This window comes from Salvelinus namaycush, chromosome 24 (genome assembly GCF_016432855.1).
Source record: "Salvelinus namaycush isolate Seneca chromosome 24, SaNama_1.0, whole genome shotgun sequence".
In the NCBI taxonomy this organism is placed as follows: Eukaryota; Metazoa; Chordata; class Actinopteri; order Salmoniformes; family Salmonidae; genus Salvelinus; species Salvelinus namaycush.
Window position 1 is genome coordinate 10,385,742 of NC_052330.1, and position 22,691 is coordinate 10,408,432.

The window sequence follows — 22,691 nt, forward strand, 5'->3', positions numbered from 1 at the left end:
TAGAAAGGGATTATTCTCTGGGATACACTGTTTAAAAGATTTCTGGCCATAATCAAAGGAAATAACAACATTCTCCAGGCTGGGGACTCTATAGTGTAATTGAAAATACAGATGTGAGTGCATGCTGTTCTTGGAAGAGAAACTTTACTGTAGCGGAAAGTAGAGAGAACACAGCGTCCAGACTGCTGAGACTGAGAGAAACGGGGGGGGGGGGGGGGGGGGGGGACTAAATGCCTTTACCATTTTTCTTTTGTGCCCTGTAAATGTTGTGGTAAATAGATGTGTTGTTTGATTGATGACTGGAACAGAATACTTGGAATGTAAAACTGGAAAAATGCATGTGGCCTTTGGACTGACCCGTGCAGACATAGGAAGGGTGTGGGAGGTGGGCCCAGGAGAACCAGTGAGGCCCCTCCCAGGCCAGAGCCGAGCCCAGACTTGAGTAGAGTAACAGGAGCAGAACTTTTGGAAGGCACACCGCCAAACGTTCTCTTGTGAAACTGGAGAACATCTCCCCTCCACTGTGGTACTGCTGTTCTGTTCCTACTACTTGTTGTGCATCCTATGTCTGGGAACATAATTATCACACACACAAGACACACTTTTTCTCCTTGTCTTGTCCTTTCAGACAGTCTGAGTCACCTTCTTCTTCCATGGCATTATTTATTTAGCCCAACAGAAGCCCCCTGACCAGGGGCGATAGAGTGAGGCACATTCTTACACATTCTGTTTACCGTTTAGACAGCTGGACTTTCACTGGGCCAGAGCTGGAGGTGGGGCTGAGGCCAGAACTGGAGGTGGGGCTGGAAGCAGAGCTGGAGGTGGGGCTGAGGCCAGAACTGGAGGTGGGGCTGGAAGCAGAGCTGGAGGTAGGGCTGGAAGCAGAGCTGGAAGTGGGGCTGGGACCAAAGCTGGAGGTGGGGCTGGGGCCAGAAATAGAAGTGGGGCTGGGACCAGAGCTGGAGGTGGGGCTGGTACCAGAGATAGAAGTTGGGCTGGGAACAGAGCTGGAGGTGGGGCTGGGACCAGAGCTGGTGGGGCTGGGGACTAGAGGTCGACCGATTAATCGGCATTGCTGATTAATTAGGGCCGATTTCAAGTTTTCATAACAATCAGTAATCGTCATTTTTGGAAGCCAATTATGGCCGATTACATTGCAATCCACGAGGAGACTGCGTGGCAGGCTGACCACCTGTTACACGAGTGCAGCAAGAAGCCAAGGTTAGTTGCTAGCTAGCATTAAACTTATCTTATAAAAAACAATCCATCTTAACATAATCACTAGTTAACTACACATGGTTGATGATATTACTAGTTTAACTAGCTTGTCCTGCGTTGCATTTAATCAATGTGGTGCCTGTTCATTTATCATCAAATCACAGTCTACTTCAACTTCGCCAAACAGGTGATGATTTAACAAAAGCGCATTCACGAAAAAAGCACAATCGTTGCACCAATGTACCTAACCATAAACATCAATGCCTTTCTTAAAATCAATACACAAGTATTGTATCTTTTTTTAAACATGCATATTTAGTTAAAAGAAATTCATGTTAGCAGGCAATATTAACTAGGGAATTTGTGTCACTTCTCTTGCGTTCAGTGCAAGCAGAGTCAGGGTATATGCAGAAGTCTGGGCCGCCTGGCTCGTTGCGAACTGTGTGAAGACCATGTCTTCCTAACAAAGACCGTAATTCATTTGCCCGAATTTTACATAATTATGACCTAACATTGAAGGTTGCGCAATGTAACAGCAATATTTAGACTTAGGTTTGTCATCCGTTTGATAAAATACGGAACGGTTCCATATTTCACTGAAAGAATAATCGTTTTGTTTTCGAAATGATAGTGTCCAGATTTGACCATATGAATGACTTAAGGCTCGTATTTCTGTGTGTTTATTATAATTAAGTCAATGATTTGATATTTGATAGAGCAGTCTGACTGAGCGGTGGTAGGCAGGAGCATGCTCGTAAGCATTCATTCAAACAGCACTTTCCTGCGTAGGCCAGCAGCTCTTCGCAATGCTTGAAGCACAGCGCTGGTTATGACTTCAAGCCTATCAACTCCCAAGATTAGGCTGGCAATACTATAGTGCCAATAAGAACATCTAATAGTCAAAGGTATATGAAATAAAAATGGTATAGAGAGAAATAGTCCTAGAATACCTATAATAACTACAACCTAAAACTTCTTAACTGGGAATATTGAAGACTCATGTTAAAAGGAACCACCAGCTGTCATATGTTCTCATGTTCTGAGCAAGGAACTTAAACATTAGGTTTTTTTACATGACACATATTGCACTTTTACTTTCTTCTCCAACACTGTGTTTTTGCATTATTTAAACCAAATTGAACATGTTTCATTATTTATTTGAGACTAAATTGATTTTATTTATGTATTATATTAAGTTAAAATAAAAGTGTTCATTCAGTATTGTTGTAATTGTCATTATTACAAATATATATATAAAAATCGGCCGATTAATCAGTATCGTCTTTTTTTGGTCCTCCAATAATCGGTATCGGTATCGGCGTTGAAAAATCATAATCGTTCGACCTCTACTGGGGCCAGAGATAGAAGTGGGGCTGGGACCAGAGCTGGAGGTGGGGCTGGGGCCAGAGATAGAGGTGGGGCTGGGACCAGAGCTGGAGGTGGGGCTGGGGCCAGAGATAGAGGTGGGGCTGGGGCCAGAGATAGAGGTGGGGCTGGGACCAGAGATAGAAGTGGGGCTGGGACCAGAGCTGGAGGTGGGGCTGGGACCAGAGATAGAGGTGGGGCTGGGACCAGAGCTGGAGGTGGGGCTGGGGCCAGAGATAGAGGTGGGGCTGGGACCAGAGCTGGAGGTGGGGCTGGGGCTCCTCCTCACTTAAAGTCACTTTGACAGGTGTTTCTTCCAGGGGCCCAAACCATCCACCTCAGAGCACCAGGATGGGCCCCTACAGGGCCATGCGCACCGCTTTAGAAGCAATAAAGTAAAGTATCTAGAAGTCAGACCTTTAACTGCAGTGTTCAACGCTTTAAACAAAATGGTCTTTAGAGTGAACAGATGTTCTATTCTAATTATATTTTCTTACATTTTCTCGTTTGACGGAAGGACTCGCCATAAAGGCAGTCTGGTCGCTTTTATGAACTATAGCATTTTATGGGCAGAAATCTGCTAAAAAGCTGTCAAACGGAATATGTGAATTACGAGTTGCAGCATCTTTACTTGCAGCAAAACCTGCAATTTATAGCAGTTTACGACATATTGTTAATCTCCATCAGGAAAACACAGTAAACTGCAGTGGGAAACAAGCTCTCCAGAACAGAGCAGGAGAGACTGCAGGTTGTGTGGCCTAGGAATTTACTGCACAATTTATACTGTATATCTTTATATATCTTTCTCAGTTGGCATGTAGGGCTACTGTAGTGTAGATACCTGTTTGCTTTGCCATACATCATTCATGTTGTCATCATTCATGTTGAAATTGAGGGGAGTTTCATGACTAGCCCATGTCTATCTTGTTCTTAATAGGACGTCAAATAAAACTACAAATACAAATGTTGCCCTATGTGTCATTGATCATGTACATTTACATTTTAGTCATTTAGCAGACGCTCTTATCCAGAGCGACTTACAGTAGAGTGCATACATTTTATTACTGAGACAAGGATATCCCTACTGGCCAATCCCTCCCTAACCCCTAACCCATGCCAATTGTGCGTCGCCCCACGGACCTCCCGGTTGCGGCCGGCTGCGACAGAGCCTGGGCATGAACCCAGAGACTCTGGTGGCGCAGCTAGCACTGAGATGCAGTGCCCTAGACCACTGCGCCACCCGGGAGACGTATTACAGTATATTATATTAGCATTTGAACGTAACTACAATCCCTCTCAATTTAATTGAAAAAGAACCAAACAACTAACACCCATTGGAATTAATGAAGTTTTAGTCATATCTATATGCTCGTAACATTGTAAATCAGCAGAGGGAGAGATATCCACTACTTCCTTGTATAAACATGTAAGGAGCATTGGCTTGTTTGCTTTGGCCTTGGCTGGGCTGGTCATGAGGAAGTGCTTCAGCCCTGTAAGAGGTCGAGTCCTAATGAAACTGGGATGGTTACCATGTTAAATCACCCTGGGGATCCTACTGCCGGACACAGGCTGCTTCACGGGAGATTTACCGTTGACTGGGCCGCACCGCGTTAAATCACAGTGACCACTTACTGTGGAGGGGACGGGAGAGGAGAGGAGCAGCTAGGGTAAGGTGAGGGAGGGAGGAGGGTGACCTGCCTGGCTAATATCGCCCGTTAATAGAAGAAGAGAAGGCATTCAGATGATTTTACGATTGTGGTGTTACTGACGGACGAGGACTGTGGGTAGTGTTGTCTCAGAGCTGTTGGGAAAGACACACTTGTTGTCATAGGACATTCCAGTGGGACCCAGTCTTGAGGGGCGGTGGGGAGTAGGTGGGGACTGGGAACATCACTTTCAGACATGATGTCTGAGAGAAGATCTATTGTCATAGAAAAGTGTACGTGTGAATTTGATGAAGTAACGAAGTCTCAAGAGAGTTCTCTCTCTCAGTCAGAGACGTGGCTCCTGATGGCAGTTGCAATAGAATTACAGTTGGTGGAACGTCACATCGGCACCATTACGAGCTCATATCAAATAATTTTGTTGCACTGGTTCATCTTTAAATCTGTTTCTATCCAGTTCAAGAGGATTTGATTTGTGGAAATGCCTGTCACTATGTATAGAATAAGACTATAGTAGAGTGACTATAGTCTTGTAAACTTTCCTCAGGAGCTTGACTAATATGTTTTGTTTTAGAACCATAGGAGGGAGAGAACATTTGAGTGCTGAGAGCATGATCTAGCGCTTTCTTAAGATTCCTATTAAAGGGATACTTTAAGGGATACTATTTCCCCAGAGTCAGATGAACTTGTGGATACCATTTTTATGTCTCTTTGTCCAGTATGAAGGAAGTTAGAGGTAGTTTCGTGAGCAAAGGCTTACGAGCGTTACCGCAATGACTTGAAGTCTATGAGTATCTACTAGCATGCTAGTTAGAACTTGTGCTAATGCTGGTTAGCAACTTCCTTCAAACTGCACGCAGAGACACAAAATGGTATCCACGAGTTTACCTGACTCTGGGGAAGTTCATTGCCAAAATCCAGAAGTATCCCTTTAAGATCTTTGAAATGGCATGAATTTCAAATATATATATTTAGCAGTGTGGTATGCACTTGGGTCTGACACATCCTTTTTACTATAATTTTCAATATGGTTTGATCAAATGAAATTCTTCAATTTTTAGCCCTGAACACACCCTGGGTTTCTCTGACTGAACAATTTTTTTAGTAATGGCAGCTAAGCAGTGCCAATTCAACTGAAATTACTCTGTGCTTCTGTCAATGTCAAGTGAAATGACTTTTCAGATTGACTGCACCTCTTTATTTGACATGAAATGAAATAGAATGCAACCTCATTTTGACGGTATGTAATTTAAGAGAATTGTGTTTTAGATAGTGAAAGAGCTGATTAAACAACCAAAGTGGAGCTTCCCAATTATTCCCTCTCCGATACTGTACATTGGAATCCTACTAAACTGAGATGTTTGTTGCATGCACTGTGTGTTTATGTGTGTGTATCATAGGTGGCTGGTGGTACCTTATACGGGAAGGACTGGGGTCATTGTAATGATATCAGCCATTATTATGAGCTGTCCACCTCTCACCAGCCTCCTGTGGTGTGTATGTGTGTTCACGTTCAATCAAACTCGACCTGAGTGATCGCTGATGATGTACAAGTGCTATGGGTGTGTGTGTGTGTGTTGTCCATTTGCCTGCCATCGGGGTCTTTTGCGGTCTCATGAATAGTCTTGACCTGCATGAGGAACCCAGCCAGTGAACCTCGCCATGTCTAGACAGCTTGTATTGCTTCCAAGATTAAGGTCTAAACTGGGTGCTTTCCTGTTTACAAGCCTGAGGTTAGCTTGTGAACACTTTCAGGAAAACATTTGGTCTTGGTCTGTATTTATCATGAACCTAAACACTCACAAACTTCCAATCAACATTTGTTATATTTGAAATAGGTTCTAATGATCAATTGATGGTCTTACGTGAACTTGTAAATGTTTCTAGACTGAAGAATAGTAGCCTGAATAAGGACAGGAAAATGTAACGTTTTATACAATAGTTAGTTATAACTATAGGAGGACTTTGTGAGAGAAAAAAACGACACAACACCTGTAAAGGAATGTAGCTTAGGTTAAACTCACACACAAGGACATTCTGCTATGCTCATGGTTACAATGACTCCATTTAGAGAGAGACAAATGAATGTAAAACGGTCAAATAACTGTTCAATAAAGAAACTTAATTTCTTAACTGTTCTGTAATAACCTGAGATTGTGAGCTCTAAGAGCTCTATCCTTTTGCATTTGTGTTCTAGGAAGAAGACTGGGTTTAGTTATGGTTTGTTTCTGTTATGGTGCGACCTTGAATATGATGAATCTTACATCTGGTGACAGTGTATTGTTCAAGGCAGTAAATCAAACATTGATTGAAGGCACCATGAGTGGATTTCTTCTTGAAGTGCAGCAGGCATTTGAAAGGCTCTCAGATGCTGCTCACAGTTCAGGCGTCTCACCTTCATTGATCCCATGTTGGATTCATGTTCTCTTTTTAATTTTATTTACAATTTGCTTTTATTCATTTTTAGAATCAAACATATAATTCAGATAATATAATGTCTCATGAACTGAAAGCGTTTACAGCTGCTCTATGCTGAAATGACGATAATTGAAATAGGGCCTAATTGGGATGATCATGATGGTGGTCATCATGATTATGATGAAGAATGTGATGACAATGACGTATAGGACTACTACTACAGAGAAAATGTACATCAATGATGTGGATGTATTCCAATTTGATGCGAAAGGTCAGTTTCTTATTGATTCATCCGTTGGGATATTTTTACTGGCAATTTGTAGAAGGAGTGAGATTTCTGTTTTTGTAGCTTGCAGAATATTTGCCTGCTGCTCAAAGACATCAGACTGGTCTTTATTCGGCCTTGATCCCATCCATGCTACATATCCATGCATGTTTTCATTTCTGTTTTTCACTCGTTAGTAGTCTAGGAAGTCGGGATCTGTGTTTTCAGTGTAATCCTAGAGCACATCAGGACATGGATGTGGCCTTTACAGTATAACATCCTGCTTCCTGTCTGTCTGTCTGCCTCATATTTTCTTTCCCTCCCTGGACGTCTCTGTCTGAATCCAGGTCCAAAGGAAAGAAACCAAAGAACATTCATCCTGCCTTTTAACATGCTAATGAATGACTGATTGCTGAAACAAAAAAAAACATTTTTTTTTTTTTTGTCCAATTGCAAATTACAAGTGTCATTATCCTCTATTAAGGAAGTCATTCATTTCTTAGCGGATGTCCACAGATGTAGTTACTAGGGAAACGGCATGTTGTTTCATCAAAGCCTGCTAGTCAGTGGTGGGGGCTCTAACCCCCTCTCCTCCCTCTCAAGATTGCATTACAGAGGTCTTAACTGTTCCATAATTGTCTGGTGGGACTCTCAATCCCTCATCACCCGGTGTGGGATGTGATCACACTAACAGCCCTTGAGAAAGAAGAAAGGGTATAAACAATAGCTAATGGATTTTTTTTTCTCGCAATGGAAAGTTGCTATCAGCAAGAAAAGCAGCGGGTACTTTGCATTGCATTAATCCATATGTCATAGTGAGCTTTGCTAGCCATCACCAGTTATGCCTAAATGTATATTTCATCTTATGGATGGATTTTTTTGTTGGATTTCTATTTGAGAATATGTATCCGTCTTTGGGCCTGTCGTGGTGATGCTGTCCTTGTGTCAGGCCTGTATCGATCCCCTGCAGTACGTGTGCAGTGTGAGACTGATGTGTGTTGGAGAGTGCACACAAACACACGTCTGAGGCTAAGGCTGATGACTGGGCTGGACTGGACAGGTGACCCATCTAGAGGAGTGATTGAGTGCTACACCACTGGGCTTTGGCATTGAGCAGATATAATGTAGCGTTTAAAGGTGTAGCGTTTAAAGGTGCACCCTGCCACGATGATGAAGTTGAAAAATAAATACTGCCGTATCAATCAATGGGCGACTGCGTGACCCCTTTAATATGTACTCATTTTTTACCAGACACATTAAGCATCAGGATTAAACTGTCTAATGTGGACACGGATCTCAAGGACAACCAAACAGTCTGCTGGCATATGTCAGAGCAGGGCCTTCATCACTGTTTAATAAGTTTCAACTACTATCAGGAATTAAGGTAAGACCCAGATGCAGACACGTCAAATTGACAATGGTTTAATATTCCAACCGGGGCAATCAATAGACAGGTCAATGTAGACAAGGGTCAGTAAACCAGAGGTGGGGCAACGGTACCGGACGGCAGGCAGGCTCAGGGTAGGCAGAGGTCAACAATCCAGAGGTGGGGAAAAGGTAGAGGTCGGCAGGCAGGCTCAGGGGCAGAGGCAGGCAGAGTGGTCAGGTAGGCGGGATCAGAGTCAGGACAGGCAAGGGTCAAAACCAGGAGTGCTAGAAAAAGAGAGACTGGGAAAAGCAGGAGCTGAGAACAAAAACGCTGGTTGACCTGACAAACAAAACGAATTGGCAACAGACAAACAGAGAACACAGGTATAAATACACAGGGGATGATGGGGAAGATGGGTGACACCTGGAGGGGGGTGGAGACAATCACAAGGACAGGTGCAACCGATCAGGGTGTGAAAACTGGGAGAGCAGGGAGTCCGGAAGTAGCCTATTTTCCTGAGCCTATATGTTGTTGTACACTGTAAAAATATCTACTTGTTTCAACTAAATATTATTAAGTAACTGGTTCCACAGGCTTTTTAAAATTTACTCAACTTTTCAGTCAAAGTGTTAGCTGAACGTAGCATTTTTAGTTAGCCCAAACTTAGCTCCAACATGAGAAAACGTAAGCAAGAATTCAGTCAACTTAAAATTATGTGTTTGCTCAAATTGTCTCATGTGTTCATTTAACTAGAAATTATTATTTGGGCATCTTACCTTAAAAAAGGCTGTGGAACTAGTTACACACAGTGCTTTTAACATACAATGTTTTCAACATACACATTTGACATACGATTACATTGTGCATGTTAATTTATAGAGTAAAAATTATTCGACCTCTCATCTGTGATTTGTACTCACAACCTCTTGGTTCACAGTATTCCAATCTTCCTGCTACGCCCCCATGTCTGTGTCAATAACTGATTTCACCTGTATTGCTACACTTTGCACTTCAAAGTAAATCTCAGCGCTGTTAAAGGTATACTCAAGACAAATATTTTATTGATCGTAGTGATTAAGGAGTAACATTAAAAGTAACATGCCTCACCAACATTAGACAACTATACAGAAAAACATAGAATTGCTTAAATAAGTAAATCAAACCAATGATGAGAGAATAGTCTGATTAACTGATAATTGACACAGACATGGTGGTGTAGCAGGAAGCTCGGCATGCCATGAACCAAGAGGTTGTGAGTTCAAATCCCTGGTGAGGACAAGATAAATGAACATGCACAATGTAATCATGTATGTCAAATATAGAAGTTGGTTAAAAGCTCTCTCTGTGTGTAACAAGTTGAACAGCCTTCTGTAGTTAAGATGCCCAAATAATAATTTATATACTGAACAAAGATATAAACCCAACATTTAAAGTGTTGGTCCCATGTTTCATGAGCTGAAATAAATGTTCCATATGCACAAAAGCTAATTTCCCAATTTTTTGAGGCACAAATTTGTTTACATCCCTGTTATTGAGCATTTGTCCTTTGTCAAGATAATCCACCCACCTGAAAGGTGTGGCAAATCAAGAATCTGATTAAACAGCATGATCATTACACAGGTGCACCTTGTGGACAATAAAAGGCCACTCTAAAATGTGCAGTTTTGACAAACAACACAATGCCTCTGAAGTGTTGTGGGAGCGTGCAATTGGCATGCTGACTGCAGGAATGTCCACCAGAGCTGTTGCCAGATAATTGAATGTTAATTTCTCTACCATAAGCCGCCTCCAATGTCATTTTAAAGAATTTGGCAGTACGTCCAACCAGCCTCACAACTGCAGACCACGTGTAACCATGCCAGCCCAGGACCTCCACATCCAACTTCTTCACCTGCGGGATCGTCTGAGAGCAGCCATCCGGACACCTGATGATACTGAGAAGTATTTATGCCTGTAATAAAGCCCTGGTGTGTGGAATAACTCCTTTTGATTGGCAGGTCCTGGCTTCCCAGTGGGTGGGCCTATGCCCTTCCAGGTCCACCCATGCCTGCGCCAATGCCAAGTCAGGTGAAATCCAAAGATTAAGGCCTAATTTAATTTATTGACTGATTTCCTTATATGAACTGCAACTCAGTAACATCATTGAAATTGTTGCAATTTGCTTTTATATTTTTGTTAAGTTTAGTTAAAAGAACATATGGTTCGTTTTAAATTCAGTGAATTTTTGTCAACGTTTTCTCAAATCGGACCTGTTTGGGCCAATTATTTTTGTTGTTGTTATTCAGGTAACTCTTGGACCAAAAAGTTGAGTAAACAAAATAAAATGTTGTGGAACCAGTTACTTAATAATAATCTGTTGAAACAACTACGTTTTTGGTTGCTTTTCTTTTTACAGTAATACTGTGTATGTTGATTGTGTACTGGATGACATGACGCTTTACAATGCATTATGCAACAAGCAAGTAATGCTGCATATCAACTGAGCATTCTAAATGTGAAGCAGATGTTTCATAACAACCTAGAAATATTTCAAGTAGATCTACAGTACTGTATATCTTCTTATTCCTGACATTTAGTTGGTCAGACTTTGTAGACCAGGCATTCATTTTGAATGAAGGGAAAAGAACCACACTTGGAAAACTGTTAGATGTTAGGCGAGAAAGATCCATCTCTTTCTAAGAATCTGGCAGACAACTCTAGCGGGAGAGTCAGCATGAAACAATAATTTGTTTTATCAACTTGAATGAAGAATCAGCAGAAGCATGATATGAATGGGAGCTGCATCCAAAGTAGTATTGATCGGAGGCTGGAGAGAGCACGGAGAGATAGACTGAGCCCAGCCTTGTCATCCATACTTCATATATCAAACACAGGCCCACGATCAGAAATCCACCCTCTCCTTATTCAATAAAATACTAATGTACAATAGCAGTAGCAGGTCCCCTAGCAGCATACATACTGTAGCCTGTTTGGCTTACCACTGTTGGAAATCAATAGAGCAACCGTATGTGGGACACAACTGTCTGTATGTGAACATCAATGCCTCAAATACACCTTGTGTCAGTTAAAAGGCCAGTGTAATTTAGTACCAGTATGAGGTACTTAGCCATAACCATTGACATTTAGATTATACAGTAATAATGTAAAGTATGATCATAGCTGATGATAGTCCTTTCTTATTCCGTGACTATTCCTCCCTCTGTGCCTCTGATGAGAATGTGAAATCTTGACCTCGGTACAAGCGAAGAGAAATTGCTGTCCTTTGAGAAAAACTCTAATAGAATGTAGTGGGATCTTTCTGTATTAACCTTCCTCATTCAGAGCTCTGTTGTATCTTCCTTTGTAAGTATCAGCCTCATGATACAGTGATTTCATGTCTCTTCAAACCTAGTCAAATGCCTTGCTCCAGTACTGATATTCACTCCTATGCTTTCAGGCAACTGCTCCGCTCTAATTACCAGCAAATAGTCCCCGCTGTGTTAAATGTGGTGCTGCAAATGGAGCCAGACACTGTTTTATTAATCAGCCTGTGTTAGTGGCTGGGTGAGTGAGGGGAAAACACCTATAGGTGGTATAAAGATTCGGACGGACTTTAACCAAGTAGTGTTTCAAGTTCCAGAGCGTAGGGCACAGTGTATTTTAGAGGTTGTTACGCTACCATACTACCTCATCATTTGACTTTTAACAGTTAGGCCAGTGTTCTTAGACCTTCATCAGCTGGTGAATGTCAGTGCTATCGCGCCACAGAGTTCCTCATAGGCATCCGTAAAACAAAATGTTCTGCAGTTTTCAGATGTTCTTCACAGTTCATTTGGCCTGGACATCTGGAGGAACAGCTGGGAGCCATTTCAGAGCAATGGGCCCAGTCTTTGATACACTCAGTCAGTGTTTCCTTCCCATACAGAGCCATAACAGAACAAGGGGGCAACATGGGCTCAGCACGTGATGAGAACCCCTCCCTCCCTCCCTCCCTCTCTCTCTCTCTCTCTCTCTCTCTCTCCCTCTCTCTCTCTCTCTCTCTCTCTCTCTCTCTCTCTCTCTCTCTCTCTCTCTCTCTGTCTGTCTGTCTGTCTGTCTGTCTGTCTGTCTGTCTGTCTGTCTGTCTGTCTGTCTGTCTGTCTGTCTGTCTGTCTGTCTCTCTCTCTCTCTCTCTCTCAGAACTAAGGACACATACAGCTCCTTTTTATCTGATCCCCCATGGACAGTTGTTATTTACGTTCCCATTGAAGCTCTTCTGAACCAACAGCTCTGTACAGTATTTCATTTTAAACCAGAAACTGTTGTCTGTTTATGTCTGTTTTCTGATGGAGGGGCAGAGAGAGATCAAACACCAGCCCTGATTGTGAAGTGACGTCTCAGCTATTCCTACCATTGCCAGATATGTACCATTGGTGTCCTATTTCTGCCATTGCTTGAAATCAACAGTTCTGTATGAATGAAGGATGCTGTCCCTCCCTCCTCTACAGGACCGTGAGCTAGGGGAGACTGTGGGTATAAACCTGATGGACCGTGGCTCTACTCTATAATCTCATACCGGTTGAGTCTCACTCTCCTCTCTGTGAACTCTGTGTCAGACCTGTCACACTGGCCTGGGACACAACCCTCTCTTTCTCTGGGGCCTATTCACCATAGGACTCCACTCGTAGTACAGCAACGGCAGTGAAGGAAGTTACAAAAATGTTACAGAATTGGTCAGACAACCTTGTATTGTTTATATATCAGCTAGATGTACAGTATGTTAATTGTATAGTATTAAGTACCTTATGTTTCCCGATCCTCTTCCCTCAGGTCTGTTCCCAGCGGTGCTGAACCTGGCCTCTATGGCAGATATCAGCAGCAACGCTACCTGTGGAGAGACAGGACCAGAGATGTACTGCAAACTGGTGGAGCACGTCCCCGGACTGCAAGTCAGGAACACCCAGTGCCGTATCTGTAACAACAACAGCGAGAGGCAATTTGGTAACTATCAATATTATACCGTACCTACTGCATATTACAGTACACCTCTACTTTGTATTGTATCAGCATGATTCACATTGTAGGACTAGGAGTGTGGAGTACTGTATACCACATTCAGCAAGGATTTAGAGAAACCATCTGCACATTGCTCTCATCAAAGTGCATCACTGCTCCTCATCATTTATCCATTCCAAAATCAATGGGCTCAGCCTATGAAGTATACATGGCCTGAGATTGCTGAGGAGGGACTTTTGAAGAGCTCTGACTTGTGGTCTGGTAACACAGCCTGCGTTTGTGAGCATATCTCACTATCTAACAGAGGACACATCTTCCTGTGTTAATCACAACAATGGGCTGTGTACACAGATAGAAGCCATGCTTCATCTTCTGACAGGCACTTTTGCTGGTAATTAAAACTCACAGCCTATCTGACTGAGAGATTCACCTAAGACAAACTGGTGTGGGTGTAAACTATGCAAAGATACATAAAATTATAAACGGGGTGGTTCGAGCCCTGAATGCTGATTGGATGAAAGTATGACAAACATACCAATGCTAAGGGCTGTATTCAGGCACTCCGCATTGCGTCGTACATAAGAACAGTCCTTAGCCGTGGTATATTGGCCATTTACCACACCCCCTTGGGCCTTATTGCTTAAAGATACACTCAGAGGCCAGTTTATTAGGTACATCACCCCGTTTACGAATCTTTTGTATTCCTACAGACAGTGAGTCACGTGGCTTGCTATATAAAGTAGGCAGACAGGCATCGAGGCATTCAGTTACTCTTCAATTGAACGTTAGAATGGGCAAAACGGGTGACCTAAGCGACTTTGAGCGTGGTATGATTGTCTGTGCCAGGCGCACCGGTTCCAATATCTCAGAAACAGACGGCCTCCTGGGCTTAACACGCACAACAGTGTCTAGGGTTTACTGAGAATGGTGTTACAAACAAAAAACATCCAGTCAGCGGCAGTGCTGTGGGCGAAAACAGCTTGTTGATGAGAGCTCAAAGGAGAAAGGCAAGAATCATGCAAGCGAACAGGCGGGCCACAAACTGCAGGCGCAGCACAACAATGGTGTGCAGAACGGCATCTCGGAACCACAACTCGTAGGTCCTTGTCACTGATGGGCTATTGCAGCAGTCGACCACACTGGATTCCACTCCTATCAGCTAAAAACAAGAAGAAGCGGCAACAGTGGACACACGATCACCAACACTGGACGGCTCAGGAGTGGAAAAACATTGCCTGGTTAGACGAATCCCGGTTCTTGTTGTGTCATGCTGATGGCAGATTCAGGATTTGGAATTAGCAGCATGAGTCCATGGTCCCATCCTGTCTGGTGTCAATGGTACAGGCTGGTGGCAGTGGTGTAATGGTGTGGGGCATGTTTTCCTGGCACACGTTAGGTCCCTTGATGCCAATTGAGCAACGTTTCTATGCCCCAAAGAATTCAGGCTGTTCTGGAGGCAAAGGGGGGGCTGACCCAGTACTAGATGAACTGGCCACTGAGTGTAATCCTGACACAGCCTTAAAGGGCCCACAGCTAATGCACTATGTAGGGAATAAAGTGCCATTTGGGGCGCGTCCCAGAGCTCCATGTACCAGCTGAGCAGCATATGTTAGAGTCCAGGGCGCAGGCAGCACAGATATCAGAGAGACTGATCGGCCTGCGAGACAGACAGACAAACACAGGCCGACCTTGTTCAGTAATTAGACAAGTCTCTCAGAGAGGTCATTACTATTCACTCCCAGTAATTTGAATCAAAGCGGGAGGGTACTGTAAATGCTTTTAGTGGACAATTACCGGCGAAGAGGACTTCCTGTCTTGAAGATAAAGAGAAGAAGAAATGGACTCGTCATCATTTATCTTGTCTCACCGTTCAATTAATGAGTCTTTCATTTTTCTGGTAATTTCAGGTCTGAATAGAACGGTCTTTTTTGTTCATTCACATTTAGCCTGTCATGGTGGGCACTCATGATATGAAATACTGTACATTCCCACCATATTAGTATGCCATTAGTTTCTTTGTTTTACCAAGAGAGAGACAATGTTTGAGTCCATATTTTACCCATCCACATCTTACAGCTGTGTGCCTGGTGAGCAAGTAGCCATGCAAGAATATACACATCTTAGAAGGAGACTCACAAGCCTTATAATAACATCTGTGCTTTCACCTGTTGCAAGTCTTCTGGTGATGACTGTTACAAATGTCTTGCCATTTCTGCCACTAGCCTGTACAGCAGCCAATGAATCACTTGACTTGTTCTTTAATTCCCATTGAAACCAAACCATTGTGTGGCTCCTAATCTTCGCTGAAATGTCTTAGGAATGCCCTTCAACGCGTACATGTAAGAATTAAGGTGACAGTGATTAGCATAACTTCTAATTAGAGACAATTCTTTTGAAAGGGAAACTTGATTGTGAACCAATTGGGAATGATTTAAATGAATTATTTCTCTCATAAATGGTAGGAAAACTATTAAACTGCTTAATCAAGAGGGCAACTTTAATTATCTTTTTCTGATTAGGAAATTATGCATAACGAATAGACTGATTTTCTAATGCAGTAAATCTTAAAGTACCTTAAGATGTGTACAGTTCCAGTCTTTTCTAAGCACCACATTTGAATGTTTTTACTGTTCCTTGAAAATCACTCTTCTTGGTTGAGAGTGACAACACTATACAGAGGAGGACAACTCTTTGGAGGTCGATAAAGTGGTATTTAAAAGCATTTAACATTTCATTTGCCAAGATAAAGAGGTTTTGAAAGGCTGTTTCTGTCTGTACATGATAATGTGTGGGGAGTAGTTCACAGAGACATTGGGGGGGCCTCCATAAGCAACGCACAGAGACAGTGGGGGGGGCCTCCATAAGCAATGCTTATTCATTATTATTCATTAGCAGACTCCTTGCTGTTGCCATGGTTTCTAACTAGCACGGAAATGTCCGAAAATAAGTAGCCTATGATTGACAGTGCTCAATCATCTGATATCCAGCAGTCACATGCAACTCATATCTCCTATCTTCAAACACTGCTTATCTCCTGAAGCATAATGCTTTCTTTCATTTCATTTTTATTCCTAGAGCGCCACCCGATTGAATATGCCATCGATGGAACTAACAGATGGTGGCAGAGCCCCAGCATTAAGAACGGCATGGACTACCATTACGTCACAGTCACTCTGGACTTACAGCAGGTAGGAGATGAGGGTGATACTAAACTAGCCTGGTCCCAGATCTGTTTGTGGTGTATAGCCAACTCCTGTGTTTGTTGCCTGGCATGACAATAATCATAAGAGATGGCAAGACAGCACAAACAGATCTGGGACCAGGCTAACTGTAAACCCCATTGGAACTGTAAAGCCACTCTCAGCCAAGTCACGGTCAACAGTGTAATGCACTTGGCAGCCTGATGTGACACTTGTCTGGGGTTTCACATTCTCACACGTTTGTTTAGTCTGGTTTGGAAAGAGTATGTGTAAATATGCTGGCTGAAGACTTGCTATGAGATGTTATGTGTAACTCGTCATGTGAGATGCACAGGTGGCCTGACGTGGAAGAGGGTTGTAGTTGACCTCTGTGAAAACCCCTGGCTTGAACTGTCTGAAAAGACTGTTATGGATTTCAATCTCTCAAAGGAGAGGAATTGTACTACTGCATCCTACCAGAGGAATTGTACTACTGCATCCTACCAGAGGAATTATACTACTGCATCCTACCAGAGGAATTGTACTACTGCATCCTACCAGAGGAATTGTACTACTGCATCCTACCAGAGGAATTGTACTACTGCATCCTACCAGAGGAGTTGTACTACTGCATCCTACCAGAGGAGTTGTACTACTGCATCCTACCAGATGAAATGTACTACTGCATCCTACCAGAGGAGTTGTACTACTGCATCCCACCAGAGGAATTGTACTACTGCATCCTACCAGAGGAATTGTACTACTGCATCCTACCAGAGGAGTTGTACTACTGCATCCTACCAGAGGAATTGTACTACTGCATCCTACCAGAGGAATTGTACTACTGCATCCTACCAGAGGAATTGTACTACTGCATCCTACCAGAGGAATTGTACTACTGCATCCTACCAGAGGAGTTGTACTACTGCATCCTACCAGAGGAATTGTACTACTGCATCCTACCAGATGAAATGTACTACTGCATCCTACCAGAGGAGTTGTACTACTGCATCCTACCAGAGGAATTGTACTACTGCATCCTACCAGATGAATTGTACTACTGAATCCTACCAGATGAAATGTACTACTGCATCCTACCAGAGGAATGTACTACTGCATCCTACCAGAGGAATTGTACTACTGCATCCTACCAGAGGAATTGTACTACTGCATCCTACCAGATGAATTGTACTACTGCATCCTACCAGATGAAATGTACTACTGCATCCTACCAGAGGAATTGTACTACTGCATCCTACCAGAGGAATTGTGCTACTGCTTCCCACCAGAGAAATTGTACTACTGCATCCTACCAGAGAAATTGTGCTACCGCATCCTACCAGATGAAATGTACTACTGCATCCTACCAGAGGAATTGTACTACTGCATCCTACCAGAGGAATTGTACTACTGCATCCTACCAGAGGAATTGTGCTACTGCTTCCCACCAACATCAGTTTTGTTCCCTCTGTCAATTTCTGAAAAATAAAAAGTTTAATACAAATCTTTTCTTGGGCACTGACACTATAGCTATTACTTTCTAAAATTGATATTTTTTTCACTTTGCTCACTTGCTCAATATAATATCTCCATTGCAGTGAGAAGAGTGCAGCCATCCTTAGAACAATTTGAGATTAACCCTAGAGGAACCGTAGCATGAAGGTAGTTGCATTTATGCCCACAAAGCACTATTTAAATTGGCCCATTTGAGAGGGTGTCTGGGCTGCTGATTTCCTCCTTCAAGATTGTGTGTTCTGTAGGAGACTGTACTGCCATGGTATACCTGATATCTCTGACTATCAGAGCGTCTGTAATGACTCCTCTACTGTTGACCTACAACAGGAAATGATTCAACCCAATGGAGACTCGCCGTTAATAAAGTTCAGCAGTGTGCTGGGTCTCTCTGGGTTCTGGGTTCAAGCGCTGGCGGCGTGTGTGTGTGTGCATGTGTGCGTGCGTGTGTGTGTGTGTGTGAGGGTGGAAGAGAGAGAGAGGAATCAGGGAAGAGGGGATCCTGAGGCTAGATTGTGATTAGTTTTGTAGGTGGTACAGTAACTCAGCTTCCTCCCAAGGCCTCGAATATGATCAAGGGTGAGCGTGAAGACGTTGCTCCGCTCCTAGGGCCTCCGCGGCTGGTGATTCGTGGGAGTTTGTCCCTGGCTGAGTTATTATGCTTAGGTTCAGAGGGTGGCTCTCTGTAGACCCAGGCGAAGGGTCCCAGTCTGTTTCGGTCTCTCCCTTCCAGTAAATAGAGATGCAAGCACATCTCCTTCATTAATATCAGCCTGTCATATTACACAGGAGACCAGAGCAGGGTCAATCCGGAATTAATGACCATGTCACTCACACTGTTGAATTAAATATACAATGATACAAAGTTGGGACACTGAAATAAAAAAAAATCCAAGAAGGATGAAGGGGATCAATATATATATATTTTTTAATCTCCTCGCTGGCTCCAGTACAGTGAGCCCATCATTGGTTATTCAACCAGGAATACACTCTTAGAAAAAAAGGTGCTATCTAGAACCTAAAAGGTTTCTTTGGTTGTCCCCCTAGGAGAACCCTCTGAAGACCGCTTTATGGTTACAGGTAGAACCCGTTTGGTTACATGTAGAACCCTTTTGGGTTACATGTAGAAGAACCCTTTCCACAGAGGGTTCTACATGGAACCCACAAGGGTTCTACCTGGAACCAAAATGTTTTTAACTGGAACTATAAATGGTTCTCCTATGGGGACAGCCAAAGAACTCTTTAGGAACCCTTTTTTTCTAAGACTGTAAGCATCAACCAAAGACTGAATTTGTAATAGGAGCTAAAAAAAGTATAGCTTATATTTAATTTATTTAATGTACTGTACATAATAAACATGTGAAAGTGACCCAAATACTGTATCTGAGTGGTAAGTATGCAGACAGAGTCTCACTGAGGTCATCAAGCGTTCATAAATCATACCTGCCTGTGTTTAATTAGCGATTGAAATCTGACACCGAGAAGTGCATAGGCAGCCATTTTTTCCATGCTAATGGGAACTGGCCCATCACTCATCTCTATCCGGCCTGTCACCGTGGTGATGGAATTACTTTGACTACACATATTGTCCCAGCTCAAACTGTTTGGCAGATTAGGGAGTTTGGTTTTAAGTAAAAATGGTATATTCATTTCTCTCTTACAACATGAACAGTAAACAATTCCCGAGATAACACATCTTGGAAAATTGCTTTTTTTTTTTCTTTCAGCAAAACCATCTGTTCGACTAATTAGATGTAATGGCATATTGAGGGTTATATACCAAGGTTATAATATTGCTATTTCACCATGAAGAACAATTAATCAGTAGTTGTATGCAGTAGAAATTTATTGAGAATAAATGAATTGATATAATTGAACTGACGCCAACAGTGAACACCCAACAAACTACAGTATTTGTCTTTAGCCTTTAACAACATTTGTCACAAAGTGCTAAGCAGTAGCTTGGAAGCACAGTGGCAAGGAACAATTACCTATTAAGTTCTGTCACTCCCTCTCTCATGGTTGAGCTAGCTTTACCCATGGCCCTGTATGCAAAGTGTTCTCGCCATCAGTGCCCTTTAAAATGGAATCCTATTTGCGCTCCATTCAGGCGCATTTCCCTGGCGGCCAGTCACCATGCTTGCTGTCATCTCCTGCGATAAATGAGTCTGTGCTGTTGGCGCTGTCGATGATGTGTGTGAACGTATCGTTATTGCCCGTGACATCAGTGCTCTACTTTCCCCCCTCGTTATGGAGTGGAAATCGGAATAATGACTGACACTGATGGAAAAGGGAAAGGGGGATACCTAGTCAGTTGTACAACTGAATGTATTCAACTGAAATGTGTCTTCCGCATTGAACCCAACCCCTCTGTATAAGAGAGGTGCGGGGGGCTGCCTTAATCGACATCCACATCTTCGGGCGCCCGGGGGAACAGAGGGTTAACTGCCTTGCTCAAGGGAAGAACGACAGATATTTACCTTGTCAGCCCGGGGATTCAATCCAGCCACCTTTCAGTTACTGGCCCATCGCACTAACCAGTAGGCTACCTGCCGGAGGGGGCAGTGTGTGTGTGTGTGTGTGTGTATGTGTGTGTGTGTGTGTGTGTGTGTGTGTGTGTGTGTGTGTGTGTGTGTGTGTGTGTGTGTGTGTGTGTGTGTGTGTGTGTGTGTGTGTGTGTGTGTGTGTGTGTGTGTGTGTGTGTGTGTGCATGCGTGTGTGTCTTGGCCACTTTTTGATGAGACCGAAAATTGTAAATCATTTTTTCCCAGTTTGACTGACGTGGTCCAATCAGTTATTAGTTCAATGCTCCCAAGACTTTAGCACAGACACAGAGGGGGATCTGAACAGGAGCATAACTACTATGGGAAATGAGACATCCACATAGACTTTACTACTTTGATCATGCTACATGTCTAAGTCAGAGAAAATAGCACGTGTTGTTCATATACAGGACATTTGAGCATGTTTGAATTATATTCTATATGACAGCTGATGATTAATGACATACATGACAGATACTTTAGCTTGGTATGCTATTCATAGACATGGAGGTGTTTGTCAGTGAGTGGCGCTCGACTTAGTGTGAAATATAATATGAAGCGGGCGTCAGCGACATACCGCAAGGATTATTCTCAACACTTAAGGGCACACAAAACAAGCCCACACCTTAGACCTCTGGCACCTCAGCCTCCAGTTGAGAATGACAGTGATGTCACCTGGCTTTATCTATAGCTGGAGCTCAGAGAGTTAGCCTACATAGTTGTGGATTAAAATAAAAATGGACCTATAGATATTGACTCTCGAATTCTCTGTAGTCATAGGCCTTATTTCAAAGTAATTAAAAAGAGTGTTTGACGGACATTCTTTATCACTTCCTGTGATACGTGGAAAATAGATGATTGAGCGTAGGTAGGTAGGTTATCTAAGTTCTGTGCTTTAATTCAGCAGAGCAATTTAAATGGTTGATGTTTACAGGTTATCTATCACTGAACCCAAGACCTGGCCATTCTATTTTGTTGTTTTCCAAATTTAACTTTTCCTTTACTACTATAGACACTAGTGCTCTCACCTTGTCATGTACGACTTGTGCTCTACATTAATATTCTTTATAGCGACTGCAGATTTTCAGGAACAGCAAATCTCTTCTGATTTAACTTTGATCAAAACAAACACAAAGAAATATGTGCAAACAAACAAATATATCCCAAATCTGCTGATTTTTATCCGTGTTTAAAATTACCCAGAACTTAGAGCTTAGACAGTAGGGGCAAAGAATCACAGCAGAGCAGGTGTTGACACTATTGCCAATGATGTCATTGGACTTCTAGCTCTAAACTGTCCCTGGCCCGTAATCCACACGGTCAGGTCGCGACTCCAACACTTGTCGAGCACTGAAGAGCTCTCGTTTCTCTTTCCCTCCAGACTCCACTCTACACTTTAATCATCACATTTAGGTAAACATCCCCCCTACATACCCCTTATGCTGTGTGAGGACAACATCCACCAGCCTTCCTGTCTTCCTGCTTCATCTGAATCAAAGAAACAAAGAGGCTTTGTGAGATTTCCCCTGCTACCTGGGCAGAATCCTATTGGGTTTCAGTGAACGGGATGAATGGCGGGTTGAGTGGCGCTCTCTCTATTGTAAACGTTGAAACGCTACACCGTTATCTACTGTAGATGAAAGAGGCAAACTGTGAGTCATTTTTGATGTCGAGTCATTCTCCCAGGATGGGAGACATATTAACTTGAAGAAGTCAACGACAAAATAGCTGTGTTTTTTTTTGTTGTCAAGCAAGGTAGAATGTTGCCTTGCCCCTGTGCTCATTGTCTTTCTTGAGGAGCTGTCAAAGTGTTGCATTTACTGTTTGATGAAATTCAAATGTGGCCTTCGAGGGTATAGTACTGTAGATGTAACTTTAGCTCTGTCCTGCTACATACAGAGACAGCCAAAGCTGATCTGCCCTCAGGTCCTCCAGTGCTGAATAGCTGAAAAGACTGAAGCACGGGAATACATGTGCTGTTTCATTGGAAACTTCAAAGAAGGGACTCCATGTTGTAGTGAATCTTGTACAGGAGTGGAGATTTCATAATGATAAACACCTGAGGCACACTCTTGACCCTGCTCCCTGACAGGATTCATTATTTTAGTGTCTCCGGTTTTCCCATCAAACCTCACCGATCTGACTTACCCTTGTCTAGGAACGTGTCACGGTGTCTATCAAAAG

General features: G+C 42.9%; 1 protein-coding gene across 1 annotated transcript in view; it reads left to right on the forward strand.

Annotated features, from left to right (window-relative positions):
- Positions 1-334: 334 nt before the first annotated feature.
- lama2 (laminin, alpha 2) overlaps positions 335-22,691 on the forward strand; it is a 132,608-nt gene continuing 110,251 nt past the window's right edge. Inside the window, exons 1-6 of the mRNA XM_038962589.1 lie at positions 335-419; positions 742-1,053; positions 2,578-2,849; positions 12,766-12,769; positions 13,088-13,258; positions 16,349-16,461. Coding sequence (XP_038818517.1) covers positions 335-419; positions 742-1,053; positions 2,578-2,849; positions 12,766-12,769; positions 13,088-13,258; positions 16,349-16,461 — 957 coding nt within the window. The remainder of the gene's footprint in view (positions 420-741; positions 1,054-2,577; positions 2,850-12,765; positions 12,770-13,087; positions 13,259-16,348; positions 16,462-22,691) is intronic.